The following is an 18,667-nucleotide window of genomic DNA, read 5'->3' as shown; positions in this document are numbered from 1 at the left end:
AGCTCTGACTAGATGGTGGGGGATGGAAGGATTTATACTCCTTGCAGACAGCTGGTCATTTGCATCCTTATTAGAGAGTCGTTGAGGCCGCTTGGAGCTTCTTTCATTGAGAAGTTTGAGTTGTACTTTCTGCAGGATGTTTTTCTGCCCTGTGTCCCTTCCCTGTTGATGATAGGCAGAGGCTTTTAGGGACAACTCTGGGTTGTCTGCATCTCAAACTGAAGTGCAAATGGTTCCTGTAGTCTGTAATTTTTCTGGGAATCCTTCCATTCCCCACCATCCAGTCAGAGCTGAAGAAGCTTCTTGGAGAAGTGACACGTCTTCAAAGAAAAACAACAACAACAGAAAGTCCAATTGCCTCTTGAAAAAAAAAAGTACCTTTGGGACAACCATGACCTGGAAGACTGAGAATCTACATAGATACTTCACATCCAGAGTACAGATACAGATTAAGAGAATTGGAAGGTACCATGTAGGTCCGTGATGGCGAACCTATGGCATGCGTGTCACAGGTGGCACACGCAGAGCCATTTCTGCAGGCACGTTGAGCCCCAGCCAAACTTGCTTTTTTGATTTTTGGGCCATTTGAGGCTGGTTTTGCCCTCCCAGAGGATTGAGGGAAGCCTCTGCAGCTTCGGGAGGCTAAAAAACCGGGCCTTCCGGAAATACTGGAAGTGGCGAAATGGGCCCGTTTTCAGCCGCCGGAGGCTGCAGAGGCTTCCCTCGAGCCTCTGGGAGGACAAAAATGGCCTCAAACGGGCCAAAAATCAGCTGGGAGGCGTGTGCATGCGCGTGTAAGGGGGCAGGGTGGGTGTATTGCGCGTGCATGTGCATGGGGGGGGGCATGCGTTCGCACGTGTGCTTTCAGCACACCACAACAAAAAGGTTCGCCGTCACTGTTGTAGGTCATCTAGTCCAACCCTCCACCCAAGCAGGAGACCCTACTACATGATTCCTGACAGGTGGCAATCCAATCTCTTCTTGAAAGCCTCCAGTGATGAAGCTCCCATAACTTCTGAAGGCAACTTCTGTTCCTTTGGTTGATTGTTCTCACTGTCAGAAAGTTTCTCCTTATTTCCAGGTTGAATCTCTCCTTGTTCAGTTTCCATCCATGATTCCTTGTCTGGCCTTCGGGTGCTTTGGAGAATAGCTTGACCCCCTCCTCCTCTCTGTAGCAGCCCCTCAAATACTGGAAGATGCTATCCTGTCTCCCCTGGTCCTGCTCTTCCCTAGACTAGGCAGGCCCATTTCCTGCAACCATTCATGGTTCATCGTATGTTTTAGTCTCGAGTCCCTAATCTTAACAGATTAACAGAGTTGGAAAGGACTTTGTGGGTCATCTAGTCCAACCCCCACCCACCCAAGCAGGAGACCCTACACCATTCCTGACAGATGGCAGTCCAGTCTCTTCTTGAAAGCCTCCAGTGATGAAGCCCCCACAACTTCCAAAGGCAACTTCTGTTCCTTCGGTTGATTGTTCTCACTGTCAGAAAATTCCTCATTTTCAGGTTGAATCTCTCCTCGTTCAGTTTCCATCCATTGTTCTTTGTCTGGCCTTCGGGTGCCTTGGAAAATAGCTTGATTCCCTTCCTCCCTTGACTCTCCTGTTGGCAACATCGCTTTAATTCCTACGTCTCTTGTCTTTCCCAGTTCTTTGCCTGCCTGGTGATGATCGGCTACGGCGTCAGTTCCTGCCTCAGCATCCGAGCCTGGAGGGGTTATGGGAGCAACGCGGCCACCAGCCAAGCGAGCATCTCCAATCATGCTTAAAAGAACTGTGCCTCCTTTCGAATCAACAGGGGCCAAGCTGGTGGCTTTTGCAGCTTCTGTCCCTTCTCTTCCACACGTGGCCTGGCCTGGAAACGATGCCCCGTCCCGGCTTCAGTAGGGCTGTTCCGATCACAGGGCTCACCTCCCTCTCCCGTGCTCTTAACTGGCACCCTTGACAGAGTGGCTAAGGCCCGGATGAGATAGGCAGCCTCATGCTGGTTTTCATGATTCCTGGTTTGTCCCTAACCTCAGAGCTAGACCTTTCAGTGTGCCTAATGCGACTTTCAGTGATTAACCTTTATATGTATTTATATGTATGGGTGCAGGTATATACGTGTGTGTGTATATGGCATGTCTTATATGTGCGCTGGGTGCATGTACACGTTTGACTGCAGGCAAGAGAATTTCATTTTTAATGCGTGCCACTGGGCCCAGTTAAAAAAAAATGACAGTAACGGTGATCAACCTTCTCCCCGTTGTCAAAGATGATGTTAGCGGAGCATTGCAGCTGAGCATTAGTGTTAGCTGAACACTACAGGGGAGCGGAAGGGCACAAAGCGAGCCTTTAATGTCTCTTGGCTAAACAATTGGGATTATTAATATTGATTGGGATAGTGTCAGAGCAAGGCGTGGCTGTCTTAATTTAAGCTAACTTGGCTGTTCTCACAGTAATGTAGCGGTGTCCAATCTTGGCAATGTTAAAGACTTGTGGACTTCAACTCCCAGACTTCCCCAGTCAGCTGGTTAGGGAATTCTGGGAGTGAAAACTCCACAAGTCTTAACATGGTCAAGATTGGACATCTCTGCCCTACAGTTTGTCGGAATTAAAAGTCTACAAGTCTTAACATTGCCAAGGTTGGACACACCCGCATCAGTTTCTAGGAGTTGGAAGTCCACAGATCTTCAACCCTCGTATTACAGAATTCTGGGGGTTGAAGTCCACAGGTCTTAAAGTTGCCAAGGATGGACGCTCCTGCTAGAATGTTTGCAGAGGAGCGCAGCAAAGATGTGCAAAGCAATCCGGGGATTGCGTGTCTCTAGGGATGGCCAAGCATTTCTCACCGGAACCAAGCAAACTGAAACCTGCTTGCAGCTAAAGCTTTGTAAATAATGTTTAATTACTACTTTGTTAAAAACTACTTTGATTCAAGAAAAGAACGTAAAGTACTTTTGTTTCCACATGGAGACCGCTTCTGAACTTCGTGCTTGAAGTGGAAAAGAATGAAACGTTGATTTTGGGTTTTACCGAGTGGACTGTATAGAAATGGCTTATTATTCATATTATTATGAAAAAGCAAAAAGTTGAGATTTGATGTTACTGACTTATTTTACTGCAACAGAGAGTGGGGAGTCAATGCTTTTTCTTTCTTTTTTAAAATCCTTCCTCACTCCTCTTCCCCCTCTTCCTCCCCACTGTTTTCCTATTTACTTTGGTATTTTGTATCTTATATTTTATAACTCAATAAAAATGTTAAACTGAAAAATTAATGTTGAATTATTAATTCCATTTTGTTTCATAGTACAGTAGTAGCAGAAATGTGTATATACCCAACAAGTGTTTTATTTCTAAAAAATAAAACCTGTTTTAAATACATTTTTAAAAGACCTTCTCTGCCTTGTTCTCATTTGTAAAAAGGAAGGTTCTTCAGAACAGAATTTGCTTGGAAAAGATGCACGCAGAATCCTTGGGGAAAGTCTCTCCCTTCGATTTTAAAGATTTAGATAGCATCGGGTATGATCTAGATAGGGTTATCCAACCTTGGCCAACTTTTAAGACTTGTAGACTTCAGCTCCCAGAATTCCCCAGTGTTGGCTAGGGATTTCTGGGAGTTGGAAGTCCCCCTAGTCTTAAAAGTCAACAAGGTTGGACACCCTTGATCTAGGCTTCCAAGGTAGGAGTGTGTAAAACATACCCTGCAAATCTAACAATAATGACTTAGTATGAGAGAGCCGTAGTAGTTGTTTTCCTTCCGTGGCTAGTCAGACGAACAGCGTTTTCAGTTTTTCCACTGGTAGAAATAAAAGGGAAGGACAGCAGAAGTCCAGTAAAATTTCAGAAGACTCGGCAACTAAGAGTTAATGAGTCTCAAGCATACCAGGGCATCTTAACTATTAAAGTTACTTATTACAGTTTGTCATGCTTTCCTGAAGAATCTTGTATCTGGATGCCAAATAATTTTTTCTTCCAGGCACTGCTGAGGTGCTGGAGGATACATTTAAAATTACACAAAGAAAGCTGAATTATGAGCCTGCTCTCTGGCTCCCACACCTCTTTCCTTCATTAGTTCCACCTCAAATCCGAAGGGAATATCAACAGCCACCTCCACCATCTGCTGTGGAAACCGAACAAACAAGCCACGAAGGAGAACAGGGGGTTGCGGTACCTCTTGGAGGCCTGCTGTGTTCTCCCATCAGCAGGGCTGACTTCTTTTTTAAATAGAGTAACAGAGAGCTGGAAGGGACCTTGGAGGTCTTCTAGTCCAACCCTCTTCTCAAGCAGGAGAACCTGCACTATTTCAGATAAGGGGCTGTCCAGTCTCTTCTTGAAAACCTCTGGTGATGGAGCGCCCACAAATTTCTGAAGGGAATTTGTTTCACTGGTTAATTGTTCTCACGGTGAGGAAGTTTCTCCAGATCGCTTCTCTCCTGGATAAATTTCCATCCATTGCTTTCTTCACCTTGGACAATTTAAGCAGCTGACAGAATACGAGACTATTTCAGAGCTACTTCAGAGTCAAAGAACAGAGCAGAACGAAAATTGAGATCCACACTTACGTGCTTCGTTGATTAAGATCAGGAAATTGGGGAAGGGGATACGGAGGAGAAGGGCGCATCAAATGGCAAGAGCCATTGAATAAATGACTCAAAAATCTTTTTTTTTTCTCTCCAAAAAGCTCCATCATTTTTTATCTGCACAGAGGCTCATCTTTAACCTGTTGGAATAATTTATTTGCCACATGCCACAGGATATCTTTTTTTTATATATATAATCAAGCACACGGATTTTATTATTAGCACAAAGCAAGCAAAATACAGGAAGAGTGTTCACATACCACCATAGGTGTTGCCACCACGAGACTCTGGAAGGCGGAGGTTTCCTAGATGCTACCTCTGTAACATTTTCTATGCAATGCTCTAAGGACCTCCCAAGCCTATTCCGTACTACAGGGAGTATCTTAAAAAAAACAAAAACCCGCAGGTAGCCTATAGCGTTGTGAATCCGGCATACTTAACTCAGCCTTTCTGACTCTCCCTGGCTGTGTTGACTTCTAATTCCTCCTTATCTGAGCCCATCTGTTATCCAAGTATCTAGTACAGGGGTCTCCAGCCTTGGCAACTTTAAGCAAAGCTGGCTGGGGAGTTCTGGGAGTTGAAGTCCGCCAAGCTTCAAGTTGCCAAGGTTGGAGACCCCTGATCTCATACACCTGAAATGCCATTTCAACTAAGGAAGACAGACCAACAAACATTTTCCTTATTGTTCTTTTCGATGCAGCTCTGGCCTCTGGGATACCGAAACCTAGTGCCTTCCCATTTAAATTGGCAATCATGGCGAAATGAAAAAGAGAAATTCTGGATAGGATCCTGCAGTCTTATCCTAGCTAGCCAAATATGGAGAGACTGGACTTTTGAAAAAAGCAAAACAGTGCCAAGGTAAATACTGATTTAAGATTTCTAGCATGCTTGACTAGGTCTGTTTGCTTAATGCATCACCTGCACAATTCAATCTTTGGTAATGCTCAATACCTTTACATTTCGTGAGCAGGAACCCGAAACAATGAATACTTTTGGCTGAAAAGTTAGAATGAATTATCTTTTGCAAAGCTGAACGTGCTTCCGGATAAAGATCTCGAAAATGCTACTGAAGATCAACTTCCAGGCTGAGAACATTACAGAAAAGAAATTTACAAGGGAAACTGCAACAACTGTAAATATTACAACTGCTTATTAGAAACACTACGTTCTCTTTACTCTCCAGGCTGAAAAAATTGTCTGCAAGGGGGTTACTGATTCTGTACTGAAGATGATCTCCCTTACCCAAGGGGCACCTAGAAAACATTTTTCAGCCCCCATCAAGGAGCCACAGGGGAATATACTCAGGCCCCTACCAAGTAAGAACGTCAAGAACAGCTGCCTACTAACTATGGCTGGTCTTCCTGGATGGCACTCAAGATGGCTACAACTGCTCCATTCTTCCCAGCCGGTGGAAGGCAAACGTATTCAGGGGTCAAAGACAAGGAGCTAGCTGTGAGTGGGCAATTCACATCACTGGCACTTGATTTGGCTCAATATGGAGGGCAGCAAGACTTGGCGAACAAGAATTTGACTGAAGGAACCAGAAATGTTCTCCAAGTACCTCGTGGGAAGTCACAAGAGCTACAGGGTCATTGCAGGACATGGCTGTATCCTTCTATTACGAGCTTACAGATCGTAGCGTGGATACTGCGTGGTAGTTTTCCTAGAAAGGATGAAATGTATATTTAAAAAATATGACCTCTCGGGTATGGGGCGAAAGCCCTCCAAAGTGGAGAGAAAAAAGTCTGTTGACTGGAGAAGGACTCAAGTTCACCATCAGTTAGAAAACATTTTCATGCTATATATACAAAAAATAAAATAAAAAAATACACATTTGCATCGAACACCGACATAAAGCACCCAAATGCGTATTACCTGTTAAGTCAACATGTTTCATTCTCAGTCCCAGACAACAAAGACAATTTGCCAGAGGTCCTGTGCTTGTGAACTCGGGGCAGAGTTTCACAAGCACGACCCCCTCACGCCCCAAACTAGTCTTCCATGACCATTGTCCCACCCCCCCACAAAAAAAGAGCTTAGGATATCCTCAGAGAAACGATTGCACATTGATCTCCGCAATGTAAAATCTGGTTGGGTGGGAACCGCAAGAGTCCCGGTGCTCTGATGGAGAGACGATGATGGCCGCGGTGATGGAACCCTCCATACAAGGAGCCGAAGAGAAGACCAAGCCCGCTGAAATTCCTTCACTCCTCTCTTTCGTGTTGGAGGCACCCCAGCAGGCCTCCTCTGGAGCACACACCCTAATGCCAGAGGCTGTTCTGGGCGGGTGACCTGGAGGGCTTGCTTAAAGGGGTGACCACCAACCCGGCACTGAGGTCCAGGCCCCGTCCTTCTTTCTCCTAGAGCGAGACCCCAAAAAAACGTAGAATATTTTAACAACCATGGAAAGCAAGGGTTTTAGTGGTGGGACGCTGCGGGGAGGGAAAGCTGGAGGGGATCAGAGAGGATTCTAAGGGATCGTTGGTCCCCTGCACAGCTACCTGCTCTTTCTTATAGAATAGAATAATGACTTTATTGTCACTTTGAATGTACACTAATAGGCATACATTAAAATGAAACTTCATGGCATACAGCTCTCAAAGGGTCACCACTTCCAATATACACTACATAACCACGACAGAACAAATAAACAAATACAAAATTATACATGTACCCACATATATCCTATGACCCAAATGCCACAGCCCAGTTCAGATGTAAACATGTACACGGTGAGAAAAAACTAAGCTTGCAAGTTTGCCAGATGGATGGCCTAGGGAACAAAGCCATTACAGAATCTGGCAGCCCCGCTAGACATGTTTCAAAACCTCCTCCCAGAGGGGAGCAACAGAAACAGACTGTGAAGTGGGTGTGTGGGGTCTCTAACAATGCTTTGAGCTTTAAGCACGTAGTGCTTATAAGCAGTATCCTGAATAATGGGAAGTGAGCTTCCTATAATCTTCTCGGTTGTCCTTACCACTCTCTGTAGGGACTTTCTATCTGAGGCACTTCTCTTCCCATGACCCTGGAGAACCATTGTTAATGGGAAAACATGACTCCAGGTCAGAGGGACCAGCATACTGGTGTTCAGCTCAGCTGTTTTGAAATACTTACAGCTCTATAATCCAGGAACATCTCTTTAAATGCCAGAAAGTCAGTGAATGTGAGAAGCATATCAAAAATATCTCCAGCTATTTCATCCTTGTGCTGCCTGCAAGTGAGAGATTTGGATAGGTAATTAGTGTGGAAAAGATATTTGAGACTGTAAAGGATTACAAAATCTGTTCTGGAGAAGTGAAGAAGAAAACACTAGAGGTAGTCCTTGCTTAAGGATAACAGCTGGGACTGGCAACTTGGTTGATGAGTGCCATGGTCATTAAGTGAAACATCACGTGGCCATGACTTGCAGTTTCACTGCCAGCTTCTCCACTTGCTCTTCTCATCAGGAGCCAGTTATGAAGCCCTCAAATGGTGATCACATGACTGCAGGACGTTGCAATGGTCATAAGTGTGAGGACTGGTCATAGTTATTTTTTCAGCATCACTGTAACTCTGAATGGTCGCAAAGCAGGGGACTCTTAAGCATTGACTGCCTGTTGCCCCTTCCATAAATGTGATTGTGCAGAAAATGACAGGGTTACTTAGAATATTTCCAATAATCCCTGAAGAATTACTATACCGTAAGGATTACATCATTACTACAATGAAGAATTAAGACAATAAGGAAAAAGGCCACAGCTACAAAAAAAGCAAATAAATAAACAAATAAGGCAAATAGAAGGAATTTCATAAATCAAAACGAAAACCCTGACATTAGCTTTGATCTAATTTAAAGAGGGATGACTAGCAGCCGTCATTGGAGGAACGGCTGCCCCCTTTTCTTCACGCTTCTCCAAGGGAGAATTTAACGCCAAAGCCATCCACAAATTAAGCATTAAGTTCATATCTCAGTGTTAAATGAAACTCCCGCTTAAGGGTTCTGTCTTGAGATTGGTTCTTTTGTTCCCGTGTTCGGTGCCAAGCAATCCTGAGTTGTGAAATTAGAAATGACCGCTTTGGCTGATCCCTTCATGCAGCTCTTGTTCGTTGGAGACACTCTGAAGCTGTAGTAGGTAGGCAGACCTCCTTGGGCAGGCAATCCCCCGCTCCATATGGGGCTTAGGAAATGCAATCCCCTATTAAGAGGGAAGGATTAGGCCCCTAGCCTGCTGCCAGGTGCCACCTGCTAAGGGTCTGGGGAACGTTTTAAGAAACGATTTGAGAGTCTCTAGCTGCTGCAAATTCTCCCACCCAACGACTTGCAGCTTCTCCTCTCCAAAAGACTCTTACCGTTGCTTTGCTCTTAGATCTGGGAAGTGACTACAGGACGAAGTTCTCGGGGAAGAGTTCCTCTTTCCGGCTTTGTGGACTGGTGGAGGTGGGGACAGGTCCACGCGAGTGGCTGGCGAACGCACGCATGCAGCTCCGTGTGTGGAGTGGCATACACACGTGCGACCATGGCTCACGCAAATGGAGTGCACAGGCATGTCGCTCGTGCAAATGGAGCTGAATGCATCCCCTTGCTGGCCGCTCGTGTGGAACCGTTCTCCCTCCGCCGGTCCACACAGCCAGAAAGGGGAATTCTCCCCTAGAACGTCATCCTGTAGTTACTTGCCAGAGCTAACAGCGAAACAATGGTAGAAGCATTTGGGAGACAAGAAGTTGCACGCCGGTGGGTGGGGAGAATTTGCAGCAGCTAGAGATGCTCCATTCATTCCTGTTTCCGCGGCAAACTTTTCCCCATGCAAACATTTCAGGGCTCACTGGTGGTCCAGGGGTTGGGGATCCTTCTTCTAGGGGGCACAAAGACAAGAGAGTCTAATATAAATAGCCCTCGACTTAGGCCACGACTGAGCCATGGTGGGATTCAAATTTTTTTACTACTGGTTCTGTGGGCGTGGCTTGGTGGGCGTGGCAGGGGAAGGATATACTGCAAAACCCCCATTCCCTCCCCACCCCACTAGCCTGCTTTCCAGCTCTGTTCTCCTATGCAGGGCAACCAAAGGAGACCCAGCCGATCAGTTGGGACTCGATGGGAGGCAGAGAAGAGATGGGGTTGGCGGGGCCAGTCAGAGGTGGGATTTGCTGGTTCTCTGAACTACTCAAAATTTCTGCTACCGGTTCTCCAGGACCGGTCAGAACCTGCTAAAGGCCACCTCTGGACTGAGCCCAAAATTTACATTGCTAAGCAAGACAGTTGTTAAGTGAGTTTTGCCCCATTTTCCGACCTTTTTCTTGCCACAGTTGTTAAATGAATCTGGTTTCCCTATTGACACTGCTTGTTGGAGGGTAGCAAAAGGGGATCACGTGACCCAGGGACCCTGCAACTCTCATAAATACATGCCAGTTGCCAAGTGTCCGAATTCTGATAATATGACATGGGGATGTTGCAACGGTTGTAAGTGTGAAAAATAGTCATAGGTCACTTTTTTCAGTGTCGCTGTACTTTCTGAATTGTCATGAAGCAAACACAGTTGCAAGTTGAGAACTACCTCTAATCCATTTGTCCCCGTTGTCTGTAACAGATGTCAGGGTTTGTCTTGCTATTATTTCACTGGGTACCCATATGGGGGGAAAAAGAAATGGTAGTATATATATGGTGGTACCCCAAGAATACACCCAGGTCCATGTGCCATGAAACCCAATGGCAGCAGCTCACTTGCCCAAGATTCAAAAGGGGAGAGAAAGAATTACTGGGAGTCCTCAGCTTACAACAGTTCGCTTAGTGACTGTTTAAAGTTACAACAGCACTGGAAAAAATGATTTTTCACACTTATGAAGGTTGCAGCATCCCCATGGTCGCGTGATTTGCATTCGGGTGCTTGGCAACTGACTCACATTTGTGATGGTTGCCGTGTACCAGGGCCATGTGCGATCACCTTTTTGTCAATAGGGAAGCCATAATCACTTAACAGTGTTACTAATTTAACAAACTGCAACGATTCACTTAACAACAGTGGCAAGAAAAGCCATAAAATGGGCAACACTCACTTTACAAATTTCTCATTTAGCATCATAAATTTTGGGCTCAACTGTGCTGATAAGTTGAGGACTACTTGTACAGAGGAAAAACAGAGGAAGACTTCAGAACAGAAAGAACCCCCACCAGCTTGAAAGGCCAAAAAGAAGACAGAAACTCAACTTACTGTAAAGACAAGGTGAAGGCAGACATATTGAAACCAGGAATCCGGTCCAAGAGTTTCGCTTCAATGTATTTTTCAACTAAGCAGATCTAAAATGAGAAAGTTTTATTTGCTTCTTCTTGAATTTATATGCCAATCCAATTGTGAGCAGGATACATAGCTGTACATCATGTTAGAAGAGAAGAGAAGAGGAGAAGGGAAGAGAGTAGAATAAAAATATAGGAATATAGGAATATAGGAAAATAGAAAAATAGAAGAGAAGAGAAGAGAATATAGGAATACAGAAATATAGGAAAATAGAAGAGTAGAATACAGAAATATAGGAAAATAGAATAGAATAGAATAGAATAGAATAGAATAGAATAGAATAGAATAGAATAGAATAGAATAGAATTCTTTATTGCCCAAGTGTGACGGGACACACAAGGAATTTGTCTTTGGTGCATGTGCTCTCAGTGTACATAAAGGAAAAATAAAATACATTCATCAAGAATCATAAGATACAACACTTAGTGATAGCCATAGGTTACTAATAAGCAATCAAATCATACTAGGAAACAAATAAAACAATATAAATTGTAAAGATACAAGCAACATGGTTATAGTCATAAGTGGGAAGAGATAGGTAATAGGAAGGATGAGAAAAATAATAGTAATACAGTCTTAGTAAATAGTTTGACAGTGTTGTGGGAATTAGCAGAGTGATGGCATGCGGGGAAAAAACTAAATAGGATCTGGAGATAGACCATGCATTACTCCTCTTTAAAAAGGAACAATTTCTCCTTATTTAACATCGTAACATTAATTGTACAGGTAACCCTCAACTTACAACAGTTAATTTAGTGACCGTTCAAAGTTACAACGGCACTAAAAAAGTGACTTATGACTATTTTTCACACTTACAACCATTATAGCATCCTCATGGTCACGTGTTCAAAATTCAGGTGCTTGGCAACTGACTCATACCTATGACGGTTGCAATGTCCCGCGGTCACGTGGTCCCATTTTGTGACCTTCTGACAAGCAAAGTCAATGGGGGAGCCAGGTTCACTTAACAACCGTGTCACTAACTTAACTTAGTTTCCCTTAAACCACTGTTGCAAGAAAGGTCGTAAAATGGGGCAAAACTCATTTAACAGCTGTCTCGCTTAGCAATAGAAATTTTGTGCTCAATTGTGCTTCTTTCTCTGAGAGTCAAGGACATGTTGCCCTGCACCTGGAGAGGAGTGTGTGGAGAGATGTCTCCAGTTGGGATGACGATTTGATTGGACCATGTGATAGATTGATGGGTGCAGGGGATGGATCTTGGATTTCTCTTTTGGGAAGGGAAAACCCGGAACTCTCAGATTCGGCTTTTCCCAGATGTGCCAATATGACAACTTTAATAAATTGGAACTTTGAGAAGAAGCTGGTCTCAGAGTTTATTGGTTTGGAGTTTGTTAAGTTGGAACGCTGACAACGAACACGTATCCCTACTTGCACGAGTGAGCATGGATGAGCACACTCCATTTGTGAGTGGCGGGCATGTGGGCCTGCCACTCACGCAAACTGAGCTGCACGCACACTCACCCATCACACGCATGGAACCATCCCCTCTCCTCCCCCTCCTGGGGTCCGCAAAGCCAAAAAAATTGGGGAACTCTGCTTTATCAAGTTATACATTTCTCTGTATTTGAGTGAAGTCAGAAGACTCTGCGCATTCCTACCCAGTTCAAGTTTTTAGCATCTTTATAAAACAACAATTCAACCTCTAAGTGGGGAAAACAAATCTTATCTGTATGGACCAAAAAGACCATGACAAACTTACGTATTCATTAAAGATAGGTGTGTAGACCAGTTTATTCTCCTCTGTGTCGTCAAACTCTCTGTAGTATTTATCCATGAAGTTTCTTTGCATAAGCTGGAAGTCATCGTCTGAAATCACAAAACAGCTGCTAAATAGGGTGGCTATTTAGCTGAAAGACAGTGGCCCCATTGTTTGGGCCTGCTATGCTCAACTTGCAATCCAGCACATTGTGCTCTGGGTCAGGCATGACAACAGCACAGCTGCAACTTGGGGGGAGGGGCACCATCTATGCAACCACTTCCATTTTTTGCTAGCTAGGAAGGCTCTTGTAGGACCAGAGTTCTTGGAAGCAAATCTCCTAAAAATCTTTTGGAGAAAGGACCTATTCCTACAACAGTGCTCCCTTCATCGTGATTAACAACCTGGTTGATACAGGAAGAGCGAATTGACATTAAGCAGATTGTCTGGTCATTCCAAATGCTTGCCTGATCATGGAATCCTATCGGCTTTGGCATGTAGTTTGAAGGGCCGTGTTCCAGACAATGTGCGCAATGACAAAACACAGATCAAATCCATCCATTAAAAGGAGCGACACTGAAGATGTGTTTAAAATCTTCCATGAACTCGGAACTAAGAGATTTAACCAGCCATCTAGCAATGATCAGGGTTCTGCTTCAAGTGTCTTCCTCAGGTGAAGAGCAGGGCCAGGAGGAGGCAAATGACCCTGGACATCCTCTCGCCATTCTGGCAAAAGTCATGGATTCAGCAGAAGCTTCTGATCCCAGAGCAGAAGCAATATTTATAAACCAAGTCAAAAACAGACGGCCACTATCCTCAGAAGGCGCTGAGGGTAGAAGAGTCAAAAGTGAGGCACAGAAAGAATTATCCTTAGAAACTTGGACTACTCAGGAGAAAACCTTGTGAGAGAAGTCAGGTCTTCTCAAAGCTAGTCATGCTCAAATTAGGGCAAGGCAACATCTTATGCAGAAAATAGCCTGCCTTGGCGTATCTGCTGGAGCAACATCGCTCGAGCATGATAATGGCTTGGTATGAGGAGCATACCCATGTTCGACTTGGCTGCCTCCTCCTCATGCTGTCTTCCTGGTGAACTGGACAGACTACATTTATGACTGTGAGATTAGGAAAATATACACTGCTCAAAAAAATAAATAAAGGGAACACAAAAATAAGACATCCTAGATCTGAATGAATGAAATATTCTTATGAAATACTTTGTTCATTACATAGTTGAATGTGCTGACAACAAAATCACACAAAAATTATCAATGGAAATTTAGCAACCCATTGAGGTCTGGATTTGGAGTTACACTCAAAATTAAAGTGGAAAAAAACACTACAGGCTGATCCAACTTTGATGTAATGTCCTTAAAACAAGTCAAAATGAGGCTCAGTAGTGCATGTGGCCTCCACGTGCCTGTATGACCTCCCTACAACACCTGGGCATGCTCCTGATGAGGTGGTGGATGGTCTCTTGAGGGATCTCCTCCCACACCTGGACAAAAGCATCCCCCAACTCCTGGACAGTTTGTGGTGCAACGTGGCGTTGGTGGATGTTGTTCCAGATGTGCTCAATTGGATTCAGGTCTGGGGAATGGGCGGGCCAGTCCATAGCATCAATGCCTTCGTCTTGCAGGAACTGCTGACACACTCCAGCCACATGAGGTCTAGCATTGTCTTGCAGTAGGAGGAACCCAGGGCCAACCGCACCAGCATATGGTCTCACAAGGGGTCTGAGGATCTCATCTCGGTACCTAATGGCAGTCAGGCTACCTCTGGCAAGCACATGGAGGGCTGTGCGGCCCCCTAAAGAAATGCCACCCCACACCATTACTGACTCACTGCCAAACCAGTCATGGTGGAGGATGTTGCAGGCAGAACGTTCTCCACGGCGATTCCAGACCCTGTCACGTCTGTCACGATTCCAGACCCTGTCACGTCTGTACTCAGTGTGAACCTGCTTTCATCTGTGAAGAGCACAGGGCGCCAGTGGCGAATTTGCCAATCTTGGTGTTCTCTGGCAAATGCCAAATGTCCTGCACGGTGTTGGGCTGTAAGCACAACCCCCACCTGTGGACGTCGGGCCCTCATACCACCCTCATGGAGTCTGTTTCTGACCGTTTGAGCAGCCACATGCACATTTGTGGCCCGCTGGAGGTCATTTTGCAGGGCTCTTGCAGTGCTCCTCCTGTCCCTCCTTGCACAAAGGCAGAGGTGGCGGTCCTGATGCTGGGTTGTTGCCCTGCTACGGCCTCCTCCACGTCTCCTGATGTACTGGCCTGTCTCCTGGTAGCGCCTCCATGCTCTGGACACTACGCTGACAGACACAGCAAACCTTCTTGCCACAGCTCGCATTGATGTGCCATCCTGGATGAGCTGCACTACCTGAGCCACTTGTGTGGGTTGTAGACTCTGTCTCATGCTACCACTAGAGTGAAAGCACCACCAGCATTCAAAAGTGACCAAACCATCAGCCAGAAAGCATAGGGCCTGAGAAATGGTCTGTGGTCACCACCTGCAGAACCTCTCCTTTATTGGGGATGTCTTGCTAACTGCCTCTGCTTTCCACCTGTTGTCTATTCCATTTGCACAACAGCATGTGAAATTGTCAATCAGTGTTGCTGCCTAAGTGGACAGTTTGATTTCACAGAAGTGTGATTGACTTGGAGTTACATTGTGTTGTTTAAGTGTTCCCTTTATATTTTTGAGCTGTATATTTTTAGGCCTATCAATCAAATACAACCAGTGAGGCTGGAGTACTGAGGGAGGCCTTTGAGGGGCAGTGTTAACTATTAAAGCAGAACTCACCCATTACGATATCTTCCAAATAGCCTACAATAGCATCGAATTCAGCATCAGAGGGTGATGAGCTAAAATAAAGAGATGAATGGTTTAGATTTCAGTAACCAGGGAAGGCAAAATGCACATCATGTAAAATGGGCTGGCATTGAATTTATTAAGAATTACATTAACTAACGCAGGCTTCTATTAGAAGTCTATCGTTTTGTGGCCTTTCAAGGATTTTTATTAATATTTGGCAGGAATTGAAGGACATAGAATAACAGGGTTGGAAGGGACCTGGGAGGTCTTCCAATCTTAACCCCTTGAGTGAATAGATGATCCCCATACCATTTCGGACAAATGGCTGTCCAGTCTCTTCTTAAAAACCTCCAGTGATGGAAGCACCCAAAACTTCTGGAGGGAAGCCATTCCACTGATTAATTGTTCTCACTCTCAAGAAATGTCTCCTTATTTCTAGGTTGGATCTCTCTTTAATGATCCTTGTTACTCCTTGTCCTGCCCTACGGTGTCTTAGAGTAGACAGTAAGTCAATCCTCTCCGCTTTGGGATAGCCCCTCAAGTACTGGAAGACAGTTATGTCCTGTCCACCCCACCAATCCTTCTCTTTGTTAGGTAAGACATACTCAGCTCCCTCAACCATTCATATGATTTTGCCTCTAGAACCTTTATCATTTTTGTTGCTGTTCCCTGCCCTCTTGCTAGTGAAATATCTTGGGAAACCTTCTGTTTTACTCCAAAATTTGCCACAATTGGTTGTTTCAGTTACCCAGAGGCTCCACTTTCCCTCTTGCACCCTTAACCGCTCCCCCAAAAGAACCAGAATTGTCATCCCATCCTCTCAGGGCCCTATAGAAGATCACAAGGATGAGTTACCACTCCCAATCCTCCAACATGTTGGTTTCTTTATGTTCCCAATGAAATTGCATGCCTTGCAGAAGTACAAATAGACTTACATGGATACACCGAAATTTTCTTCTTCTAAAGTCTCCATTCTTGTTTTGCTACCTGTGTTTATGAAGGAAAGATTTGAATATGGTTGACTGGTTTTCAGAACCCAGGGCACATCCCAGACACCCCTGATATGAATATTCCTCATAGGAGTGGACTTAAAATTCCCAGGATTGGGATTCTTTGCAACAGCCAGTTGGGGATGCCTCTTCTAAATGAATATAGTTTGCCATTTTGTCATCAGGAAGTCTTCATCTTAATCAGGGGTTCCCAAACTTGGCAACTTTAAGACGTGTGGACTTCAACTCCCAGAATTCTCCAGCCAGCAAATACTGGAACACTGCCATCATGTCACCCATGTCCTTCTTTTCATTAAAATCAAATCAAATATTTCTGGTTGGTAATCAGAATAGAGCTGGAAGGGACCTTGGAGATCTTCTAGTCCAGCCTCCTGCTCAAGCAGGAGACCCTATGCCAGGAGTGTCAAACTCAATTTCATTGAAGGACGCATCAGGATTGTATTTTACCTCGGAGGGCCAGAGTGGGCGTGATCAGAGTGGGTGTGGTCAGCTCGACATCACTTGTGTCAGGGGTGCCTGTGGTAGCCTGAGCCCTCTGCCAGAGAAAACAGGCTCCTGAGCTCCGTTTTCGGCTGCAACGGCCTCCTGTAAGTCACCCTCTGCCAATGAAAACAGAGCTCAAGAGGGCTGTGGGCAGCCCACCCGAGTTCTGTTTTGGCTGGCATAGGCACCGCAGGCCAGTCTTTCGCCGTTTCCAGGGTGGCCCTTTGGGCCAGATCTAATCACCCCGCGGGCCGGATCTGGCCCCTAGGCCTTGAGTTTGACACCCCTGCCCTATACCATTTGAGACAAATGGTTGCCCAGTCACTTCTTAAAAATCTCCAGTGATGGAGCACCCACAACTTCTGAAGGCAATTTGTTCCACTGGTTAATTGTTCTCACAGTTAGAAGTTTCTCCTTAATTTCAGGTTGCTTCTCTCCTCGATTAGTTTCCATCCATTGTTTCTTGTCCTGCTTTCAAGTGCCTTGGAAAATAAGTTGACCCCTTCCTCTTTGTTAAAGCATTAAAAAAAGTCGTAAGTTAAAAACTACCTATATTTACACAGTTCGGAACTGCTCCTCTTATTTAATTTTTCAGGAAGTTAATTTTGTTCCTTTGGAAACCTTTTATGGTATTGCCATAGACATGAATGACGGGGGGTGACATTAGGCTGAGCAATGCAAGAGGCTCCAGAATTTATTTATCAAATATCTCACCATCTCACCAAAGGCAGCATACCACCAATGTGAGCAATGAGCATGGGGAATTCTGGGAGATGAAGTGCATCCATTTGGAGGTCATCCAAACTGACCCAACAGGGATCCCGTATCAACGTTTATATTATTGGTGGGCTTTTTTATCAGCAGAGGAAGAGCCATAAAGGCAAATGTCAGGAAGGCTGCAAAAGTCAACCTTAACAGAGCCCTTTCGGCTGGGGCGGCTTTGCAATGCTGCTCAATCAATTCATCTAATTAAGTTAGGATTAAATAACTATTTCCTTTGGGCTTGGAGAGGCTTTGAAATGCTGCTAAATCAAAAAGGGGAAATTATAAATTAAACAGGGAGCTTCTTCAGGCCCCGGGGGCAGCCTCGAAATGCTGCTGAATCAATGAAATGCAATCAATTGAAATAAACCAGAATAAATAAGGCCTCCAGGCCTTTGAAAGGCCGCTACAGGATTAAATAAACAAACCTAAGTAAATAAGCGCTTGAGGCCCGGGGCAGCTTTGAAACGCTGCTCAATTAATGGAAAAACTGCCAGAACAAACCAACCCTCCGGTCTTTTGGGGCCCCAATAAATTGAAATATATTTTAATTTAGGCCGCCCAGAGATTTAAACCGATTTCACTGAAAGGGGGGGAGGCAGCCCCCCCCAATCGGGGCTGCAGCGGCTCTTTCCCGCCGAAACCCCTCTTGACTCGGGAGATGGAGCCTCCCGCTCCAAGCGCAGTCTACCTGCGGCCACACGCGGCGGGCGGGGCGGCCCTCCCCCCTCCCATCTTCAAAACCGACGTGGGGGGGAAAGAGGTCCTCTCTGCCCGGTTCTCCGCGCTACTCACCGGGATCAAAGCAGAAGTCAAGGCCGCGGCGGCGCCGCCATCGAAGTCCGTTAAAAGGGCCGCGGCTTCTCACTCTTGCACCCGTCGTCCTGGCAACGGCCGCTTCCGGTAACGCATGCTTGAGCAAGGAGCCAATTGGGAGGAAGGGAGCGGGGGGAAGGGGAGGGGCTTCCTGGTCACCAAGGAAAGGCCAGTCAGAAGCCGAGGGGGCGGAGCTTCTCGCTTCTCACACCCTTGCAAAGGTGGGG

The 18,667-nt window shown here is 45.4% G+C and overlaps 2 protein-coding genes across 3 annotated transcripts in view; one reads left to right on the top strand and one right to left on the bottom strand.

Moving 5' to 3' along the window:
- PLLP (plasmolipin) overlaps positions 1–3,375 on the top strand; it is a 34,247-nt gene extending 30,872 nt beyond the window's left edge. The window contains exon 4 of the mRNA XM_026680144.2: positions 1,651–3,375. Coding sequence (XP_026535929.1) covers positions 1,651–1,770 — 120 coding nt within the window. The 3' untranslated portion in view covers positions 1,771–3,375. The remainder of the gene's footprint in view (positions 1–1,650) is intronic.
- Positions 3,376–4,697: 1,322 nt separating this feature from the next.
- Positions 4,698–18,516, bottom strand: ARL2BP (ARF like GTPase 2 binding protein). Of its 2 annotated transcripts, XR_015750653.1 has the most exons (8): positions 18,420–18,516; positions 16,305–16,356; positions 15,358–15,419; positions 12,553–12,659; positions 10,749–10,834; positions 7,678–7,774; positions 5,194–6,923; positions 4,698–5,099 (listed from the first exon to the last, which is right to left on the bottom strand). XR_015750653.1 is itself a non-coding variant. In XM_026680127.2 (7 exons), the coding sequence occupies exons 2-7, from the start codon at positions 16,340–16,342 to the stop codon at positions 6,825–6,827; spliced, it is 489 nt and encodes a 162-aa protein (XP_026535912.1). In that variant the 5' UTR covers positions 16,343–16,356; positions 18,420–18,516; the 3' UTR covers positions 4,698–6,824. The 2 variants fall into 2 exon arrangements, 1 of the variants encoding a protein (XP_026535912.1); XM_026680127.2 differs by having other exon boundaries at positions 4,698–6,923.
- Positions 18,517–18,667: the final 151 nt, after the last annotated feature.

The sequence above is a fragment of the Notechis scutatus genome, chromosome 9 (assembly GCF_049901735.1).
Source record: "Notechis scutatus isolate UNSWTSFEM ecotype Mainland chromosome 9, rNotScu1.2, whole genome shotgun sequence".
In the NCBI taxonomy this organism is placed as follows: domain Eukaryota; kingdom Metazoa; phylum Chordata; class Lepidosauria; order Squamata; family Elapidae; genus Notechis; species Notechis scutatus.
This window is presented reverse-complemented; position numbering and strand designations above follow the sequence as displayed.

Coding starts and splice junctions, on each gene's coding strand:
- ARL2BP (XM_026680127.2), bottom strand. CDS start 16,342: ATGGAGACTTTAGAAGAAGAAAATTTCGGTGTATCCAT. Junction 10,835..12,552: donor CACCTATCTTTAATGAATAC/GTAAGTTTGTCA, acceptor TTCTCATTTTAG/ATCTGCTTAGTTGAAAAATA. Junction 7,775..10,748: donor GCCTTCACCTTGTCTTTACA/GTAAGTTGAGTT, acceptor TCTCACTTGCAG/GCAGCACAAGGATGAAATAG.